This window comes from Lissotriton vulgaris, chromosome 4_1 (genome assembly GCF_964263255.1).
Source record: "Lissotriton vulgaris chromosome 4_1, aLisVul1.2, whole genome shotgun sequence".
NCBI lineage: Eukaryota > Metazoa > Chordata > Amphibia > Caudata > Salamandridae > Lissotriton > Lissotriton vulgaris.
The window spans coordinates 1,656,479,856-1,656,497,556 of NC_141691.1; the positions used below are offsets into that span (position 1 = coordinate 1,656,479,856).

General features: G+C 43.1%; 1 protein-coding gene across 1 annotated transcript in view; it reads left to right on the forward strand.

Annotated features, from left to right (window-relative positions):
• Window positions 1-17,701, forward strand: part of ZBTB10 (zinc finger and BTB domain containing 10) — a 308,748-nt gene that overhangs the window by 237,230 nt on the left and 53,817 nt on the right. Inside the window, exon 4 of the mRNA XM_086965923.1 lies at window positions 5,570-5,635. Coding sequence (XP_086822049.1) covers window positions 5,570-5,635 — 66 coding nt within the window. The remainder of the gene's footprint in view (window positions 1-5,569; window positions 5,636-17,701) is intronic.

Below are 17,701 nucleotides of genomic sequence, written 5' to 3' on the forward strand. Positions count from 1 at the left end.
CCTGAGGTGGTAGATGGTATTTTATCGTCAGAAGACACTCCACCACATCGGTCTATGCTAGTAGGAGGGCTACATTTGTGAAATGGTGTGCAGAAAATTGTTGACTCTTTAAAGGCATATTTATGTGATGTACTGAGTTTTTCATTTTCCTTGGCACCATAAGGTTGCTTTGTGGCAATTGTTAAAGGTTACTTATCTGCCTTGTCGGCACTGCTTTATCTGCCAGATCAACCCTTATTGTTTAAATCTCCTATAGTTTTGATGTTCATTAAGGGTCTCGCTAATTAGTTTCCTTCCAATCCCTTCATTATGCCTCAGTGAGATTCTGATCTTGTTCCTACGTTTTTGATTGGTTTGCTGTAACCGGTCCAGGAAGGCTTGTTGCAGGTCCAGGGAAGACCTAGCCTGGCAGTTCAGGCTAGACTGTTCCTACGAGGCACAGGGTCAAGACTGATTTGCATATGACTAAATCTGAACTTGGGTGGCGATGTGAGCTAAAGAACGATGGTGGATTCAACCCAGATCTGTGACTGGGGGGAGAGCGTATGAAAAGTTTCAGCGCTCCTTTCATCATCTCCTTGTGTTTGGGTTTGCTGTTTGAACCTTTGCATAATTGTCCTTTGAGGTTTCTCTCATTCAAAACTATATGTACGAGGCATGTGAGCTGTAGATCACATGCATTGCATAGTCTTGCCATCTAGTGTTGGGTTTGGATGTTTGCAAGTTGTTTTCCTTCGAAGAAGTCTTTCAAGTCATGAGGTAATGTAACTCCTCCTTTTGGTGATTGTGCGCATGGGTATCAACTCCATTGTTAGATTGTTTTTTTTTCCACCATCGTGTTCGGATGTGAATTGCTGCGCTCCGGTTTGAAACCGTTCTTCGGTTTCCCCACTATACTTGTTTCTATATTGTTTCGTACGGGTATCCCACTTCTCCGCTTATCGTAGTGTTCGAGAAACATTTAAATTTTGATTGGAAGACTCGTAGAAGGCTGTCGAACCTAACTGCGACGGTCCACCTCGCAGTCGATGGAACGTACATTCATATTGTGCCCTCTATGCCACACAAAATATCCATGCACCGGGTTGCACAAAGTGTACAACTTTTGCTTCTCTCTAGAGCACAACGAACAAGACCGCGACGCGTGCAGATCCTTTCGATACAAGAAAACCCTCTGCGATCATCTGGCTCGACGTTGTGAACTGCAAAGCCAAAACTTCGAATACACGCCAGACATCTTAGGTGAAGGATCTGAGCAAGAATAATTTGATGTACAAGGGGCTGAAGAGGAACAGGAAGAGCAGCCCATATCTATTCCTGAATCTAACTTGGAGATGGAAGAGTACAGGGCCAAGGTCCTGTGAGTACCGAACACCCCTTGCCCCAAAATCCAACTCAAAATAAGCAAAATGGTTCGGGCTCACTGCCGTGGTCGGCACCAAGACTGTTTCTGATGCCTCACCTCCTGGCTCGGCACCAAAATCCATTGTCAAGCCTTCAGGCTCTGGATCGAGTCAACCAAAGTCTGGCACTGTGCTGAAACCTTAGAGCTCAAAGCTGAAGACTGCTACGGAGCCGAAACCCTCGACTCCAAAATTAAAAACCTCTTCGGAGCTGAAACGTTCTGCTCAGAAAAGTAATTCCATCTCGGCACCAAAGTCATCAGCGCCTAAACCGTAAAATGCTCCTTCGAAGCAGGAGGATCCGATTCTTGACTTGCCACCCCCCAAATCGGATCCTAAACAAAAGGAACTTTACATTAACTCTGAAACAGGACATCTTCTTACCAAACTGCCTCACAAATGCAAACCTGAGTCAGAGGGCATACAATATAATATTCCCTAAAAAAAGAAGACTGTTGGTAATAACTCTTCTCCTCCTCTTCCACCACGTTCCCCTACATCTTCACCACCTTCTCCAGTATTGGAACATTTACTTTTCACACCACACTTTTCTTCACCCTCAAAGCTTGATGATGACGATGGAGAGGATGAAGATATTCAGTTACCTGTAGATCCCTGGAAAGAACACACTATTGATCCACCTACAGATACTGACCGAGCCCTTTACCGTGCAAAGCCTTCTCTGCCTGATAACAATGTAGGTTATTTAGAGTTGCTTGCTAGAGCTGCACAATATCGCGGGGTACAACTACTTCAAGAATCCCTAGAAGAAGATTTCTTGTTCGAAACTTTGAGTAGTACACCCAGATCTAGTCAGACTCTCCCTATGAAAGGCATAATGAGACATGCCTGTGACATATTCAAAGAAACTGTTCGAGCTTAATTTGTATTCCATTTATTTCTGTCTGGCGTGTAGTAAGAATGACCTTTTCAGTGCTGTTCTCTGTCTTTGTGCTATTCACATACTTGCCTTGTTTAAAACAATCAGGTATTCTCCTGGCTTCTACTTTAACTTAATCTAAACTTATACAGGGGATGTCTTGGAGGATGCGAGTAAGGTATATTCAAGACCTGCAGTTTCAACCAAGAGAGATGATAGAGCCGAGGGGACCAGGCCAGGGTAGTTTGTGAGAGCACGTCTCCTAGCGATTTAAATGTGTTTTCCAATTTGTTGTCTAGCTCACGATATTTTGTGAGTTGGTAATCTGAAGCATCCTAAGGACAAACAATAGAGTACCTAATTTAGTTTAAAATATATATATATATTATAGATTTTTCCATTTCAACAACAGTTGACTCTGTGTACATTGGTATCACTTTTGATACATCACATATATGTTAGAAATTACAATGTTGCAGTTACTCGTGCGAGCCTCTACGGTATTGCATACGTGAGTGCGCTTGTGCTTCACATCTGGCCGCTGGCTGAGTGTCTCAGGTTAGTCTGGAACTACGACTCGTATATGCAGTTTCATTCTACCAGATTGGTTGTTTGAGAGGTCGGATCTGCTACGCCTGCACCTTGCTGCAGCGCCGCCAGCATCGCGTCCCAGTTTACAGAGATAGGGACTTTTCTTAGGCCCATGGATTCTTCGCACTTAATTGCTATACTTTCTGCATTGACCCATGCCAGCACAGAGTGCCGCCACGCCCGCATAGGCGGAGGGTCAGGTTCCTTCTTGGTAATTAACTTCTTGGCTGCCACTATGCCTAGGTCTAGAAATTTAGAGGTTACCTTGGTGTTGCGGGTTCTGTGGAATTTGTGTAGCAGGTATATCCGCCAGTGGAAGGGTACTTCATGTTCTGTGCAAACATGGAGTGTGTCTGCCACCTCTCTCCAGTATGTGTGAAGGCTAGTGTGGCTCCAGAGTACATGTATGAGGTCGGCATCTAGGGTGGCGTCGCTGAGGTAGGCAGAATCAGTGCGGCTAAAATATCGGTTGATTTTGGCAGGTGTGAAATATGCTTTCTGAGTGATATAGTATTGTATTTGCCTGACTCTCATGTTTCTGGAAATGCACACTGGACTGGCCAGCACCTGCGCCCATTCTGTTTCCGAGAGTTGACGGCCTAAGTCATGCTCCCATTTGTGCCAGAGTGGGTCCAGGCTTATTGCCGCGTGTTGCCTAAGCGAGGCGGCAAACCACCACGTGAGGTGTCTGCCCTGCGTCATAACATGTATGTATTGCATTGTGAGGTGCGTTTGTGGTCCAGTTGTGAGGTTGCCCCACGTGCTGTGAGTGTAGTCACTGACAAGCAGTGTAGGAAGAATTGGCCTGGGGGAGCCACTCATCTTCTATTATTGCCACGTAGGCAGTGAGGGACCCGTCACGGTATAGGTCTCCATTGGATTGTAGGCCTGCCTTGTGCCAGTCTTGTAACTCAGCAGCTGTGAGTACTGACTGACCTCTAGGGGCTCCCTCTAAGGGGAGTGCGGGGGCATAGGGTGTTACACCTCGGGTTATGTAGAGGCTCCTAAGGAGGCATTTGTATGCCACGTTAAGCAGCAGGGGCTCAGGGGGTCGTGCTTTCTCGCCGGGATGAAAGAGCCTGAGCAGTAAGGTAATGTGTGTGGCGGGCGTGTGGTTGCCCTGTCATCTCGTTGCCGGTCTGCCATCCATCTGGCTATCCACTGCAGTTGGGCAGCCAGGTAATAATGTTCAAAGCACGGAGCCGCTAAACCTCCCTTCTCCGAGGGCAAGCATAGTTTCTTCATTGCCACTCTATGCCGGCCGGTACCCCTTATAAAATCCCTGGCCATCTTCTCCAGAGTGGCGAAGAGGGGGGTGGGGTGAGTGAGTGTACGTATCTTGGCAAGTTTGCAAAATAATGATGGAATCTCGGCCGGGCCACTATATTCACGAGCGCGACTCTGCCTGTCACAGCGAGCCGGAGTGTGCTCTAAAATTCCATCTGGGATCTGGTGGTTGTTAGCACACTGCCCAGGTTACCATCAAATAGCTCAGACGGCTGGCGAAATATTCTTATACCCAGGTATCGGAATGTGTCTGCGCTCCACTGCACCCTTCAGCATTAGGGACACGGCAAGGAACGCAGTTTCGCACTCTAAAGACATATATGTTAGACTTGTCAATGTTTATCTTCAGCCCTGATATGGCGGCGAAGTCGCAGAGCATCTGGGCTAGATTACCAAATTATTTTTATTTATAATTTTTGTAGTGTTTTTTTTTTTCTCAAAGTGTTACATGTCACTGATTTAGCTGTTTCAGCACTCTAAAATGAAGAACTTCACTCTTGTTTCTACTTTGGTAGTAGGTTACCATATCTGTTATCACATTTTTAATTTGGGACATTAACAAACAGCGTATTTTAATATGTAAAGTTGGACCATTACTTACTACCCAATGACATTTACAAAACCTACATTTGTAAATCTCCATCTCTCCTATATTTATTACTAGGAGGTACTCACACATGTGAGTTTAGTACTTAGTAGTAAGTGTGGGTCTTAGCAGGGAGTGTCTGGAAAATGAGAAATATTTACTACTAAATGGGAGGAGGTTGGTGAAGGCTAAGGAGTGGTTTTGGAAAGGACATATACCAACCCACAAAAGAGTAAGCCCATCGGTATCTACAAAGTGCAGTTTTAAAGTTTCTGCAGCCAAAAAGGTTCTAAAGCTGTAGTCCATGTCTTGAAGCTCAGATGCGGAGTAAGTCGAACACTGGCCAACCACTAGTACTGCAGCACTCTCCAATAAAAATAAATGGAGTCTGGGAATTAGGATATACATATACACAGACACCTCACACATACATTTAACTTAATGTGAAAGTATATTTAAATATAAATATTTTATTATAAAATATTTAAATAAGCTTTATTGAAAAAAATCAAATTTTTAAAAATGATTTAATATAAATTAGGTCTGTCCATAACGTTTTGTACTTAAATAAATCATATAAAAATGGTACTTTCGGTGGGATTTTTGTTTTTAAATCTTCAAATTAATATTTTTTAAAAAAAACTTTAAATGTTTTTTTTTTAAAGTTCATTCCACTTTTTAAATTTTTCCTATACGTTATTATAAGGAGATTTCCATGCCTGTGGTGGAAAGTCACTAGTAGCAATTTAACTCCACTGCATGTTTCAGGGTTGTAATCTGTAAACAGTTTTCCTTACAATTACTGTTTTTTTTTTCTTTCAGGAATTTCAAGCGAGTTAAAGTATGGAGTATTGCCAGAATCCTGGCCAAGGGAACCATGGGAAAATGGTAGGTTAAATTAATTTTTAAATTCTGTGGTGTTTAAGGCATAGTGATTATAACATGAGGCTTCATTGTAATTAAACTCTCTTGATTCTATATGCGCGTGTGTGTGTGTGTGTAATAATGAATGTCGGGATTCTTCAAATTTTTGCATTTAAAATGCTGAAAATCATTAAACCTACAATGTCACAATGGATCTGTGTGCCCTTTGTTGGAATAAATCGGTGTGCTGAATGCTACGTTCTTCTCTAATTTGCCCCTTCGGAGCTGTTCAACTAGGATTCCAGAATTTTGATTTTACTAGTTTGCCTTTTAGGGACATAGAGGGACCACAGTGTATGCCTTTCTCAAGCATGGAATCCTCAGATATTGTTCTAACATTACCCATCTCTCCTCATTCCTAGTATCCTTGAATCTTTGCGAAAACATTTGTATTTTTAACGTTTAGCTTGAGGTTTCATCCAATTTTTTGTTTTAATCTGTTTTTATTGTTTATTTTTTTGTCTCAATACTGAACACACAGATAAACTGTACATGGTACAATGCATCACATCTCTTGATAAGTCATTACAGATATCTAATTTAGAATATAGTATTACAATCTTTGTAACCCAGGAGCAGTGTGTGGTGAAGCCACTCATGACTCGACAGTGAATTCTGATTCCTGATGCGTTCTGTGGTGGAGCGCTTTAAGAACTTGTGGGCTATGGCCAAGTCCTTGGTCCTCTCAGTGACACTTCGCCCCCAGTCTGCCTTTTGCCAATTTTGGAGATACGGAAGGGGCGTGCCACCACACCAACCATATCCCAGCCCACCATCTTGCTAAGGCTTCCCAAGTTGTGTGAGTACATGGATGCGGTGCTTTCTGACCCTCTGTGAATGTTGGAGAGGTTGTTCGCCATCAATTTCCCCATGGCAGCTGCAGCCTCTAAGTCCTTTTAGTTTAGTTCTGCAAGAACATGGATGCTTATTCAGAGGGAGAATCCCCTCCTCCACTGGCAGTCCATAACATCAGACAAATCGATGTTGCAGATCCTTCGTAGGGGTTGCTCCCACCCTTTTCAAACAAACCTGCCCCTCCCACCCCTGCCCCCGCCATCTCAAGGAGGCTGGTGGATGATCATCTGATCTTGGTCTGAGAGGAAGTTGCAGCTCTCCTGGCCAAGGGGGCTATAGATAGGGTTCCAATATTAGAAGTAGGCAGTGGTTGTTATTCCTGCTACTTTCTGATACCCAAAAAGAACAAGGGTCTTCCTACTATTAGAGCCCTCCAAACCGCCAATCTCTTCCTCCAAAAGGAGAATTTCAAGATGCTACTTTGGCTCAGGTCTTATCTGCCCTAGAGCAAGGAGACTGGATGGTAGCATTGGACTTGCAGGATGCATATTTTCACATCTGCATCCTGCCTGCCCACAGGCGTTACCTGCGTTTCAAGGTCCGCCACGTGCACTTTCAGCTAACCCTGCTATCTTTTGGCTTTACCAGTGCCCCTTGAGAGTTCACCAAGGTGATGGCGGTAGGCGCATCTGATCTGTACAGGTTAGGTGTTTCAGTCTAACTCGACGACTGGCTGTTCAAGGCGGCCTCGCCCCAGACTGTCGTCTCTCACCTCCAGACTACGGCAGACCTCCTGTATTCGCTGGGGTTCACTGTAAACATGCCCAAGTCACATCTGATTTCTTCTCAGATGGTGCCTTTCCCTTGAGCTGTTCTAGACACAGTGCAGTTTCGGGGTATCCCCATGAGTATCGAGTCCAGGATATTCAGGTTATGACACTGATGTTTTAGGCTCTAGCCTGAATTTAGGTGATAATTACTCTGATAGTTCTTGGCCTCATGGTTTCCTGGATCCTGCTGGTAAATCATGACACATGGCATATGGGGCTCTGCAGTGGGACCTGAAGTTGCAGTGGGTGCAGCATCAGGATAATCTCTCCGACTTCGTCAATATCTCAGAGGTAACTGTGATACACCTACAGTAGTGGCTTACAAACCATGATTGGCTCAAAGGCAAAGGGAGATTCCTCTCCCTTCCCCAACCAGACCTGATGGTAGTGACAGATGCATCACTCTTGAAATGGAGTGGCCATCTGGGAGAGGTGGAGGTCCGAGGCCTCTGGTCTCAGGTGGAATCTGGACTCCATATCATCCTGCTGGAATTCTGGGCAATCGAGTAGCATTGAAAACATTTTTTCACTCTGTCAAGGGGAAGTTAGTGCAAGTGTTCACAAACCACACCACTGCCCTGTGTTACTGCAACAAACGGGTGGGGTGGGGTTGGGTACCCTTTGTCACAAGGCCCTGTGTTTCTGAACATGGCTGGAACAGCATGGCATAACCCTGTGGTTCAATACCTGGTAGGTTCTCTGAACGTCAGGTTGGGCAAACTCCGCCATCGATGCCTAGCAGATTACGAGTATTGTCTCCATTCAGAGGTGGCACAAGGGCTCTTTTAGCAATGGGGAGAGCCATGGTTAGATCTGTTTGCTTTCAAAGAGAATGTACAATGTCAGCAGTATTGCGTGTTTGGAGTTTCCGAGGCAGCTATTGCTCGGAGATGCTTTTTGTTGCATGTGGAGCTCAAGCCTCCTGAATACCTTTCTGTCCATACCTCTTCTGCCCAGAATTCTCATGAAGATCAGGAACTTCTAGGCCCAAGTCTTCCTTGTGGCTCTGGACTGGGCACGGAAAGTTGTATCCAGAGCTTCTGAAAATGAGAATCGATCTTCTGATCAGGCTGAACCTTTCAGTGGAACTTTTGTTGAAGCAGCAGGGGAGGGCCCTCTACTCGAGTCTGTCAATTCTCTGCCTCCTTGCGTGGAGATAGAACATCGACAGTTGATAGCTTTTTTTTCTTCAAAACTTACTTTATTGATTTTTCAGAAATAAATAACATTTAAGCATTCTCATTCGTATCCGTGCCCATAGCATAAGTACACCTGTTTTGAATAAAAAGGCTAGTGAAAGGAACAGTTTCTATACATTTTCAGGTATCATCTACATATTTCACATTTCCTAACCGGGTGTCGCACAGAGTTCGTATTAGTTTCACCTATGGCCCCCACCCCTCCTTCCCCCTCAAAAAAGAGAAAGGAACAAAAAAGAGAAAAAGAAGAGAAAAAGGAAAAAAAACCCTAACCGAGAGAAAGCCTTAAACATTGTCAAGTACTTGTTCTAGGTGTACAGAGCATTGGACCGGTAGATGGAACGATCGAATCCCATGTGCGCTTTTATCCAGTCGAAATTGGATCGCTTCAGCATGTTAATTCTTTGGGTGTTATCAATATTGGTCAACACAATAGGAGCTGTAGAGGGAACAAAGGGACAGCCCGCCCCCCACTCAATGCACTCTAAATCAATAAAAGGACTGTCCCTGAAAAGATGCACCAAAAACTATAATTCCAACATAGGAAGGGTATCATAACTTTATCCTAAGACTCCCTCAAAGGCCTTATGGTCACAATGTTGTGGTATATCTTGGTTAAAACAATCTAATAAAATGCCATCACAGACCCACCCATAAACTAAAAAAAGGTGTGGGAATGAAAGAAAGCACCTCACGGTTGCACTTCCAAGGGGGCTGCTGACTGGTACTCGCCAGCAAGCCCACTTATCATTGGTTGCTTTCTTTCCAAAGAAAAGAAATGTGTGTGCTCTTAGTAAAGAAGACCTAACCCCAATGAAATCAAATCGAGAAAGAACAAACTCCGTGTGAATGCACTACCTATGCCTGCTTTCAATATGCTTGACCTATGGACCCCGTGAGAATGCACATAGATAAACCTCACCATCAAAAATTGGTAACGCTTACTGGCGTCCGATAACTTTATTCAATGCTGTAAGCTCTTCCAAATTAAAAATGGCTCTTATAGAGCCATAATCATTATTAGCCAACATGTTTCGTTGATATCACAAATTTCGAGCAACTTCTTCAGGGCTAATGGGGTTCCAATTTAGAACTTCATGGGTGGTTCACATCAAACCTGTGATGGTAATAAAAGACATAAAAGAAAGAAACGCCGTCTGTAAAACACACTTAGTACCAGTGATATGCTTAGTCTTCACTCAAGATCTTTTAAGGACCCGTACCATTTGGTTGCATATAACCTGCATACCTGCAAACTTAAAAAGCGAGCCTCACGCGTCAACTGATCGCGTAACCGCTTGTGACCGCCAGACGGTCCCGTCACCTATAAGAATTAAAAGAGATAGTGAAATTCCAAGGGTCAATACCAGACCATATAACCCACATGGGAAGCTCTGCACTCTCTCTCCACATCACGCAGCTACACAAGATGGGCAGTAAATGGTATAAGTACAACCTGCAGCATTGCGATGCACTTTGCCATGTCACACCGCCGCAATATTCTCAACACTCTGCTTTCAACTTGGAGCTATGTATATTATATACACAAACATCCGTCGAGCATCACAACCCATATGTTCTATATGGTAATACATTTAAACTAGCATCCGTGGCTCACCCGTTTACAAACAGGTCTAGGGTAACACCATCATGCCTGCCCGTGTCCCTTATTACACGTGCCCGCTTACCGCTACTGTGTCTCTTCAACGCCCAAGATCGCCAGCCACACAGCCGTCAAGTACGAATACATTTAAAGATTCCAACACAACCCCGATTACGTGAAAACGTGTATCACGCGGGTCGTGTCCAACGCGGGCGCCATATTGGAATGGGAGAAAAAAATAGAAATTTCCCATTGAATAGCCGCCTGGTGTATTAAAACGTGCTGTGAAACGAAGTGGGATCAGTTTCTTAAAAGTCTTAATTATTGCATTTTTACGCAAAGACCAGTCCCAATGTCTCCCAGTTTTATCTTTTTATAAGTGCAAAATATTGGGATATTCGACAATTTTTTTACAGTTTCACACAGCCACCAGCCATTTCTCGGGCACTCACTTTTCTAAAAAAGGATTGCAGTCATAATGGTATTACCCTGCGTCCATCGCTTAGCCAATAATGTAGCTATATTTATAGAATAAGCCTCAAAAGGGCCGCCTATTGTCAACACATAGTGGCGCGCTGTACAGTACTTAACACCACAACCACAAAAAGTCCTCAATAATATATTCAGAAAATATAATGAGACTGTGTCCACAAGCCAGAATCACTTCATGGTGCTGCAGGACACGTAAGTTTTATTCTCAAAGCAAAATACTCAAGTAATTTAAGGGACCAAAAATATGTAAATCAGACAGCAAATTCACATTAAAGGCAGAATGAACGTTCTAATACCTGGTAACCTTGTTCCACTCAATAGAATCGTTCAATCTCACCTTGTCTGCTTTTTCAGAAATAATCCATTTGGCCTCTTTTCTCGCGTATGTCCCACCCTGCCCCTGCCTCGACCTCTCTGAGCAGGACCCCTGCCGCCCCAATTGCCCCTGTGTGATTGCCCTAAAAAAGAACTCACCAATGCACCAAGGTCCTCATTGGATCTTGTTTCTGGTGTAAATCTAACCCTGTTTTGATTAGATGTAGTAGCCGGTTGATCCCCTATCTCTTCCTCTTCGCTACTGGTGTTGTCGAATGTCCAATTTGCCGGGGTTAGTCTTGTCTGTCTACGGCCACCCCTCTGTTGGTTCTGATGGAACTAGTGGTGAAGTTGCAAACAAGAGGGTATCCCTGTAAGACTATCAAACAAGCACGCAAACGTGCACTTAATACTCCCTGTGATGCCCTTTTGCAAGGAAATGTAAAAACTAAATCAGATTGCCTTCCAGTTGTTACTACATTCAATCCCCTCTCTACAAAAGTGAGGCAAATAGTAAGAAAGCATTGGTCTATTTTAGACACTGCAAATGACAAGATGCCACCGCCACGGTTTACGTTTAAGAGGACACCCACTCTTAAAGATAAGTTGGTGCACACACGTGCACTGAGCACACCATCTGGCTCTAAACTTCCCTCTGGTTATTACCCGTGTGGAGGGTGTACAGTATGTGGGTTGACCAACAGTGTCATAATATCAACACAGTGGGAGGGAGAAATTGCACAAAGGAAACACAACCAAATGATTATAATAAACTATATTTCATTTAATAAGTATATAAATGTTCATATTAAAAACAGTTAATAAAAAGCATGAATTTAAATCAATTATACAAAAAACAAGATATACAGTTTTCATACAATACATAAAAAATACATGTAAAAAGATTCTATAACAGTGGCAATCAATAATATTCGACGCGCGTTTCGGCGTTATGGGAAACGCCTTCCTCAGAAGCCACAAATAGTATCTGAAAAACATAGTTAATTCATAATTAATCAAAACACATATATGACTATTTTATTCAGAGGTTACATTCTAAATCACACCAAAGTATAAAAACCAATAATAGCAACGAAAAAAACAATGCCAAATGACAATAACTCCCTACTTGTATAGCTGATTGAATGCAGCTCAACAAGGTACAGACTAGCATTCCTATATTTGAGCAGTGGTAATTGTGGGAAGGGATAGTTCCTATAGAGCAACCAATGGTGAGAACCATGGGAATAATCTCGTCTTAATGAGCCAAACTAATGAATGAGCTCTAACTATAAGTGGATGTATATTTCCTTCATAGGTAATTTGGTATTATTTGCACATTCGACGTAAGTAGATGGATATGTGTGTATGAAATCATATGTCACAAGCCTATCTAGTAACAACCGTAATTTAGGTAGAATATTCTTACATATCCTATTCCAGCTGATAAGATATTAGATAAAAGTGTCTATGTATGGGGAAGACTATTCTAACCATTCGATCAAATCAATATAAGGCCTAAATGGTCATTAGACCTAAACTAGAAAGGCGGAGAGTCACTTACCGAGTTACCGATGGTGAGGGTGGATGTTGCAAAGACAATGCTTATCTTTCTCTTTATATCTATGTCCATAAGCTAAAGTCTGGAATAGGATATTACAGTGGAAAAAGAGAAAAATAAAGACTATCAATAATAGTTACCATAGTACAAGTGAAATGTATCAAAAATGTAACTACAGAAGAAATTTGTGATTTAAAAAAAGAGGGATGGCAAAAAATAGTTCTCCGTTTGTCAGGCACATTTTTCATATTTGCCGATGTAGGACCAGCCTATAGATGATGTGCAAATTTTTTTTTATATAAGGGAAGACTAGATGGACGTGCATGCATCTTCTGATATGGGAACATAGTTTAGTTATTGTATAAGGGATTCCTAAATAGGAGGGTAAACTTATTGCAGTGTGCAGCATATTTATTAACTCGTGCTTACCGTGGCACATAATCGCTAGTTTCTCTCAATGAAGAAACACCTTCTGGATCGAACGTTACTATATCCTTTTATCCGAGTGACTGGCCTTCATACAGATTATCGTCAAAGCTGGGATTCAAAAATAGGGAAATGTAGTGATATTTTAACAAGGGATGAAACATATAAACCTATTCTTAATGTAATGCCTTACTTCTGTTGAATTATCACAACAAACTGAATGATAGCCAGTACACAGGGGTATCTTAATTGGTGCCGTAACATGATGTTTGGGTATTTATCTAAAAAGACTCTGTATCATATACATAACAGAATCTGGTAACTTGTCATACAGAAAGAAACCTTACCGGTAAGTAAAATCAGTAATCAATTTTCTGTATTCTAACACCCACAGTGGAGGACATCAGAGGATTGAAATCATATATGTGTCCACTTCAAAAGGTTATTAGGGAATGTCCGTAGCAATGCTAAAAAGTGAAAAGTACAGCATAAAGAAGTCAAGGCCCAGGACTTCAAAACAAGAAGCGAAAGTTAAACTGTGCTCAAAATTTCAGCAATGTTAAATTTAATCGCATTGCCTTACCGGAGGTACGAATAGTTTACTGCTGCCGTTTTCGTTGTATGTTTAGGAAAAACAGCTGGTGCCTGCCGTCATTTTTGAGCCGTGGGAGAGTGTATCACCACGCCGAGTTTCCACTTCTAAAAATAAGGGTAGATAAAACGAACCCATCTGAGTTCTAAATAACTTGTGGATATCTAGTATTTTAAGGCAAAAGGAATTAGCCTCAGGGGAAAACCGAGATCTTACCGGAAAAAAGGTTCCTGTTCCGTATACATCAACCCGCGGGAGCCGCACAGAAGATGGCTGCTGGCGTCCCGCAGCCGTTGGGAAAGGGATGTAACCTAGCATGCCGGCATTCGTCTCCTTATGTATGGATCACTCGATTTGCCTTGTGCATGACGTGTAATTGCTTGAGTACTGGGCGTCTGACTCTCCCACACCCTCTGTTTTCTTTCAAGAGCGGCCCAAACTTGAAAGATAGGTTGGTGCACACAAGACCTCTTGAAGAACAACCCAGGGCTCTGGGGTCCCTGTGGGACCTTCCGCCAGTTGCAGGGCATCACCCGTGTGGTGCATGCCAAGCTTGCCCACAAACTAAAAAAACGACGGAGATCGACATAGGAACTTCGAGACCTTGGAAACTAAATAGATTCACCAACTGTAACAGTGAACGATTAATCTATCTTATCACATGTCCTTGTGGATACAGATACGTGGGAATGACCACTCGCAAAATACGCATCAGGATATCGGGACACAAGAGCACGATCCGGTGCAAAAGGCAGGACACCAAGCTCACTACACACTTTCTAGAAGCCAATCATCCTTCTACCTCATTCCATTGGACTGTGTTAGAGCAGCCCTTCATTCCTTCTCATATTGTCGATGTAGCAAAATTCCTTCTTTTGAAGGAACCGAGATGGGTCCTCAAGCTGGACACCCACCGTAATGGGCTAAATGATGAAATTCCCTGGTCCACCTTGTGAACTCACCCACATCTATAGCAGCATTCCTAATACCAGTCATAGCTGAGTCTTTCTTTTTGATACAATCTTAGAGCCCCCTATCTAATGTGTGACCTGGTATTCTACTCATAGCGGTTTGCCAATGGGTCTCAACATATCCTTATAATCGCTATGATCAAACACGCACACTTTACTTTTGAGACAGTCGAACTTGACGACTCTCTATCACAGTTGTTATGGTAAATATGTAGTTCCATCGAGTTTGGCTTTCATCCTGCATTTGGGGTGTGGCCAAGGATTTCTTCCAACTTCGATCCTGAGGGGTATGAATCTTGCGACCATCTGCCGCATTCCCTATGGATTTTAATGTGGGTGCTTTATTTATAAACTAACTTCCGTTCTGAATAATCGGCTATCCAATGTGTTTATAAACAGAGGGTACCCTTGGTTACGACCAACATCCAATGCCGAGTGTACTAACATCTTTCGCGCCATATAGCCAATCATATGGTGCGACGAGTGAGTCACGTGGTTACGATGGCCAATCAGGAATGAGCTCATATTGAGACCTTCATTGACGGCTCGATGCCTCCCCAGTTGGTTCAGACGCCAACGAGGAAGTACCGACGGAGAGGTAGGGCTGCTACCTTTTTCTTTGCGTTCAAGATTAAGTTATTTTAGCGCGAGCCAGCACGCTTCTCGATACGCTAGTCTCTGTTCTATGGCTAGACTGCTAACTACCCTTGAGAGACTCGTGTAACTGATATGAATTATTGCTATACGATCCTGCGCATTCTGTTTGTTTTCGCGCAGTCCACTTGAGGTCTCTATGAGATATAGGTCTCTGCATTTACGCACTTGAGATCTAGCGTAAGCTCTGATATGAGTCTCTTAGTTGGGGATATCCTATAACATGCTGAAATTATCCCCTATTCGTGAGAGACTCGTGTATTTTGATGCGAATTAGTACAACTTCGCATATTTTATTTTTAAACTTATTGAAGGGCTCTTGGATATGGCGGTTTCTGCACACTTTAGAAAAACGTTCCTTTCTTTCATGTTTTATAGAGCGGTGCTTCACTCTATTCCCTGAGCCACTGCCAGGTGGGGTGAGGCCTTCACTACTTACAAGCTATGGTAAGATGTGCTTCTGTTCGTTTTGGCAAATAAATTATATATCCAAAGATGGTATACTTATTACACTATTTTTATGAGTGTTTAGAGTCAGCATCCTTAGCTAGACTTAGTCTAAGGTCTATACTTATTAGACTTGGCTTAAATGTCAGGTTGGTTGTATGAGGTCAGTCTGTTTGACATGTAACCCTCTTGTATTCTGACCTTTTAGTGAACGACATAAGCTGTGAGTTAAAGACAAGACGCTTCACTTGGATACCGCAGGTGATGTCTGTACTTGTCTGTTACACTTGTCTTTTAGTTGTCACTTATCATTTATTTTATATATGCAGTAGCATGTAATTGTTGTTAAGGTCCTGATGAAAGCAAGGACAATTGTGTCCCCTGGTTGCTGAAACATGTCGACCCAGTTCCATCTCTAGACAGTATATTTTCAAACTGTCTTTAACAATTTTTTAGTATTGGCGGATTGAGCACCATCCGAATAAAGTTTGCTCTGTGCTCTCTCATCCAATTTTAATACACATATTTTCATTATTTTTCACACCGTTTAGCACTGCACTTCCCCAGTCACACCACATTTTTGACCATTCACCAGCCCGGAGGAGTGGTTTACCATACCACTGTTTGCTCAGTGAATGAGACCTTTCTACATCCTGGTCTCTTTCTGACTGAGTAATACACACCTGCATGGATGGTTTTGAGAAAACAAATCCCAAATGATGAAGGGCGGTTCCGAGTGGTGACTGATGGGTGTCTCTGACCATCTATTCAGGTTGTCATTGTACACCACGTTTCACAGGTCAGTTCCAGAGGTCCTCTGTTCTCTTTTTGTAATTTATACACTGTAAATCCTTACCTCTTTTTAGACCCTCTGACACCTCTTTGTTGTACTGTAAAATGATCCCCATGCTAGATAAAATGGCATAGTGACATTATTTCCTCCATTCAGAAACATAAAAACCCAAACAAGTGACGTCATGTAATGTGAAAAGGGAAAGTGGGAAATAAGTTACAGCGTTCCCACCACTTTGACGTTACAAAACCCTCGACCAAGCCTGAGCCCCAACATGACATTATGTATGTACGTAATAGACGGATCCAATGTGCACGTCCCATGCTGTGTTTTACAAGCACCAGCTGTGTTCCGCCTCTGCGTACCACAAACCTGTGCATAGAGATGTGTTTAAAAGAAAGGGCTTCAGACTAGTGTGCGCGGATGCAGCTAGTGCACGACCCCCTGGCGGGCTGGCTGTCTGGCCACGTGGGCCGCCTCTGCTGTAAGTCAGAGTCTTGCATGGACAGGGGGAGGCTGCACCGAGACGTCCTGATTTGCATCTCAAAAAACATGAGAGAGAAGTCAGAAGTGTCTGGGAGGCTCGCACAGCACCAATTGCTTTTGTGGAAGTGCTGTGTGACCGTATGCTGTGTATTAGCGAGCTGTGGGGCTCAGTGCAGTGGCAAAGGCAGACAGGAGCCACTTCTGAAGGGGAAGAGATGTTTTAAACCCCGAGAAGACTGAAAAGGTAAGTCAGCGCACAGCGAGGGGGGGGGGGGGGGGGGAAGAGGTGGCTACAGTATCTACCCTATAGGCGCTATAAGGCTTTGAGGATACAGTGCTATAAAAGAATTTCTGGAACCTTTTAGTTATCTCTATTTCTCATCTCATTAGAGATGAAGTCTCTTATCAGGGAAATTAATAAAAAAAAACATAGCAATCACTTGAAAACAAAACTAATTTGAAGAGGAAGGAACCGCAAGTAAAGAAGGGATCCTTCGTTTATATGAAAATAAATATATACAGTTCTATCGATAACTGTTCTATAAATAAATACAATGCCATCTGAAAATAATACCAAGCGTCAGGGAAAGCGATCGCAAAAGCGATCAAAGCCCGTGAGTGCCACAGCGAGCCATGTGGTTTCAATTATCGCTCCTGCGTCTGAGCGCGATAATTGAAACCACATGGCAGCAGTGCACATAATAGACACCATTAGGCCATGGGCGGAGCAATGCACCCGCCTTTGGCCAATTGCATGCTGTCTTTGATAAAAAGACCCACGCAAAAGCCAATAGCGTGGGACAAAATTAAAATCACGAGCGTGTGCGATTCCTAGGTCCTTTTCCAAACTCCCTACATGAGGTCTC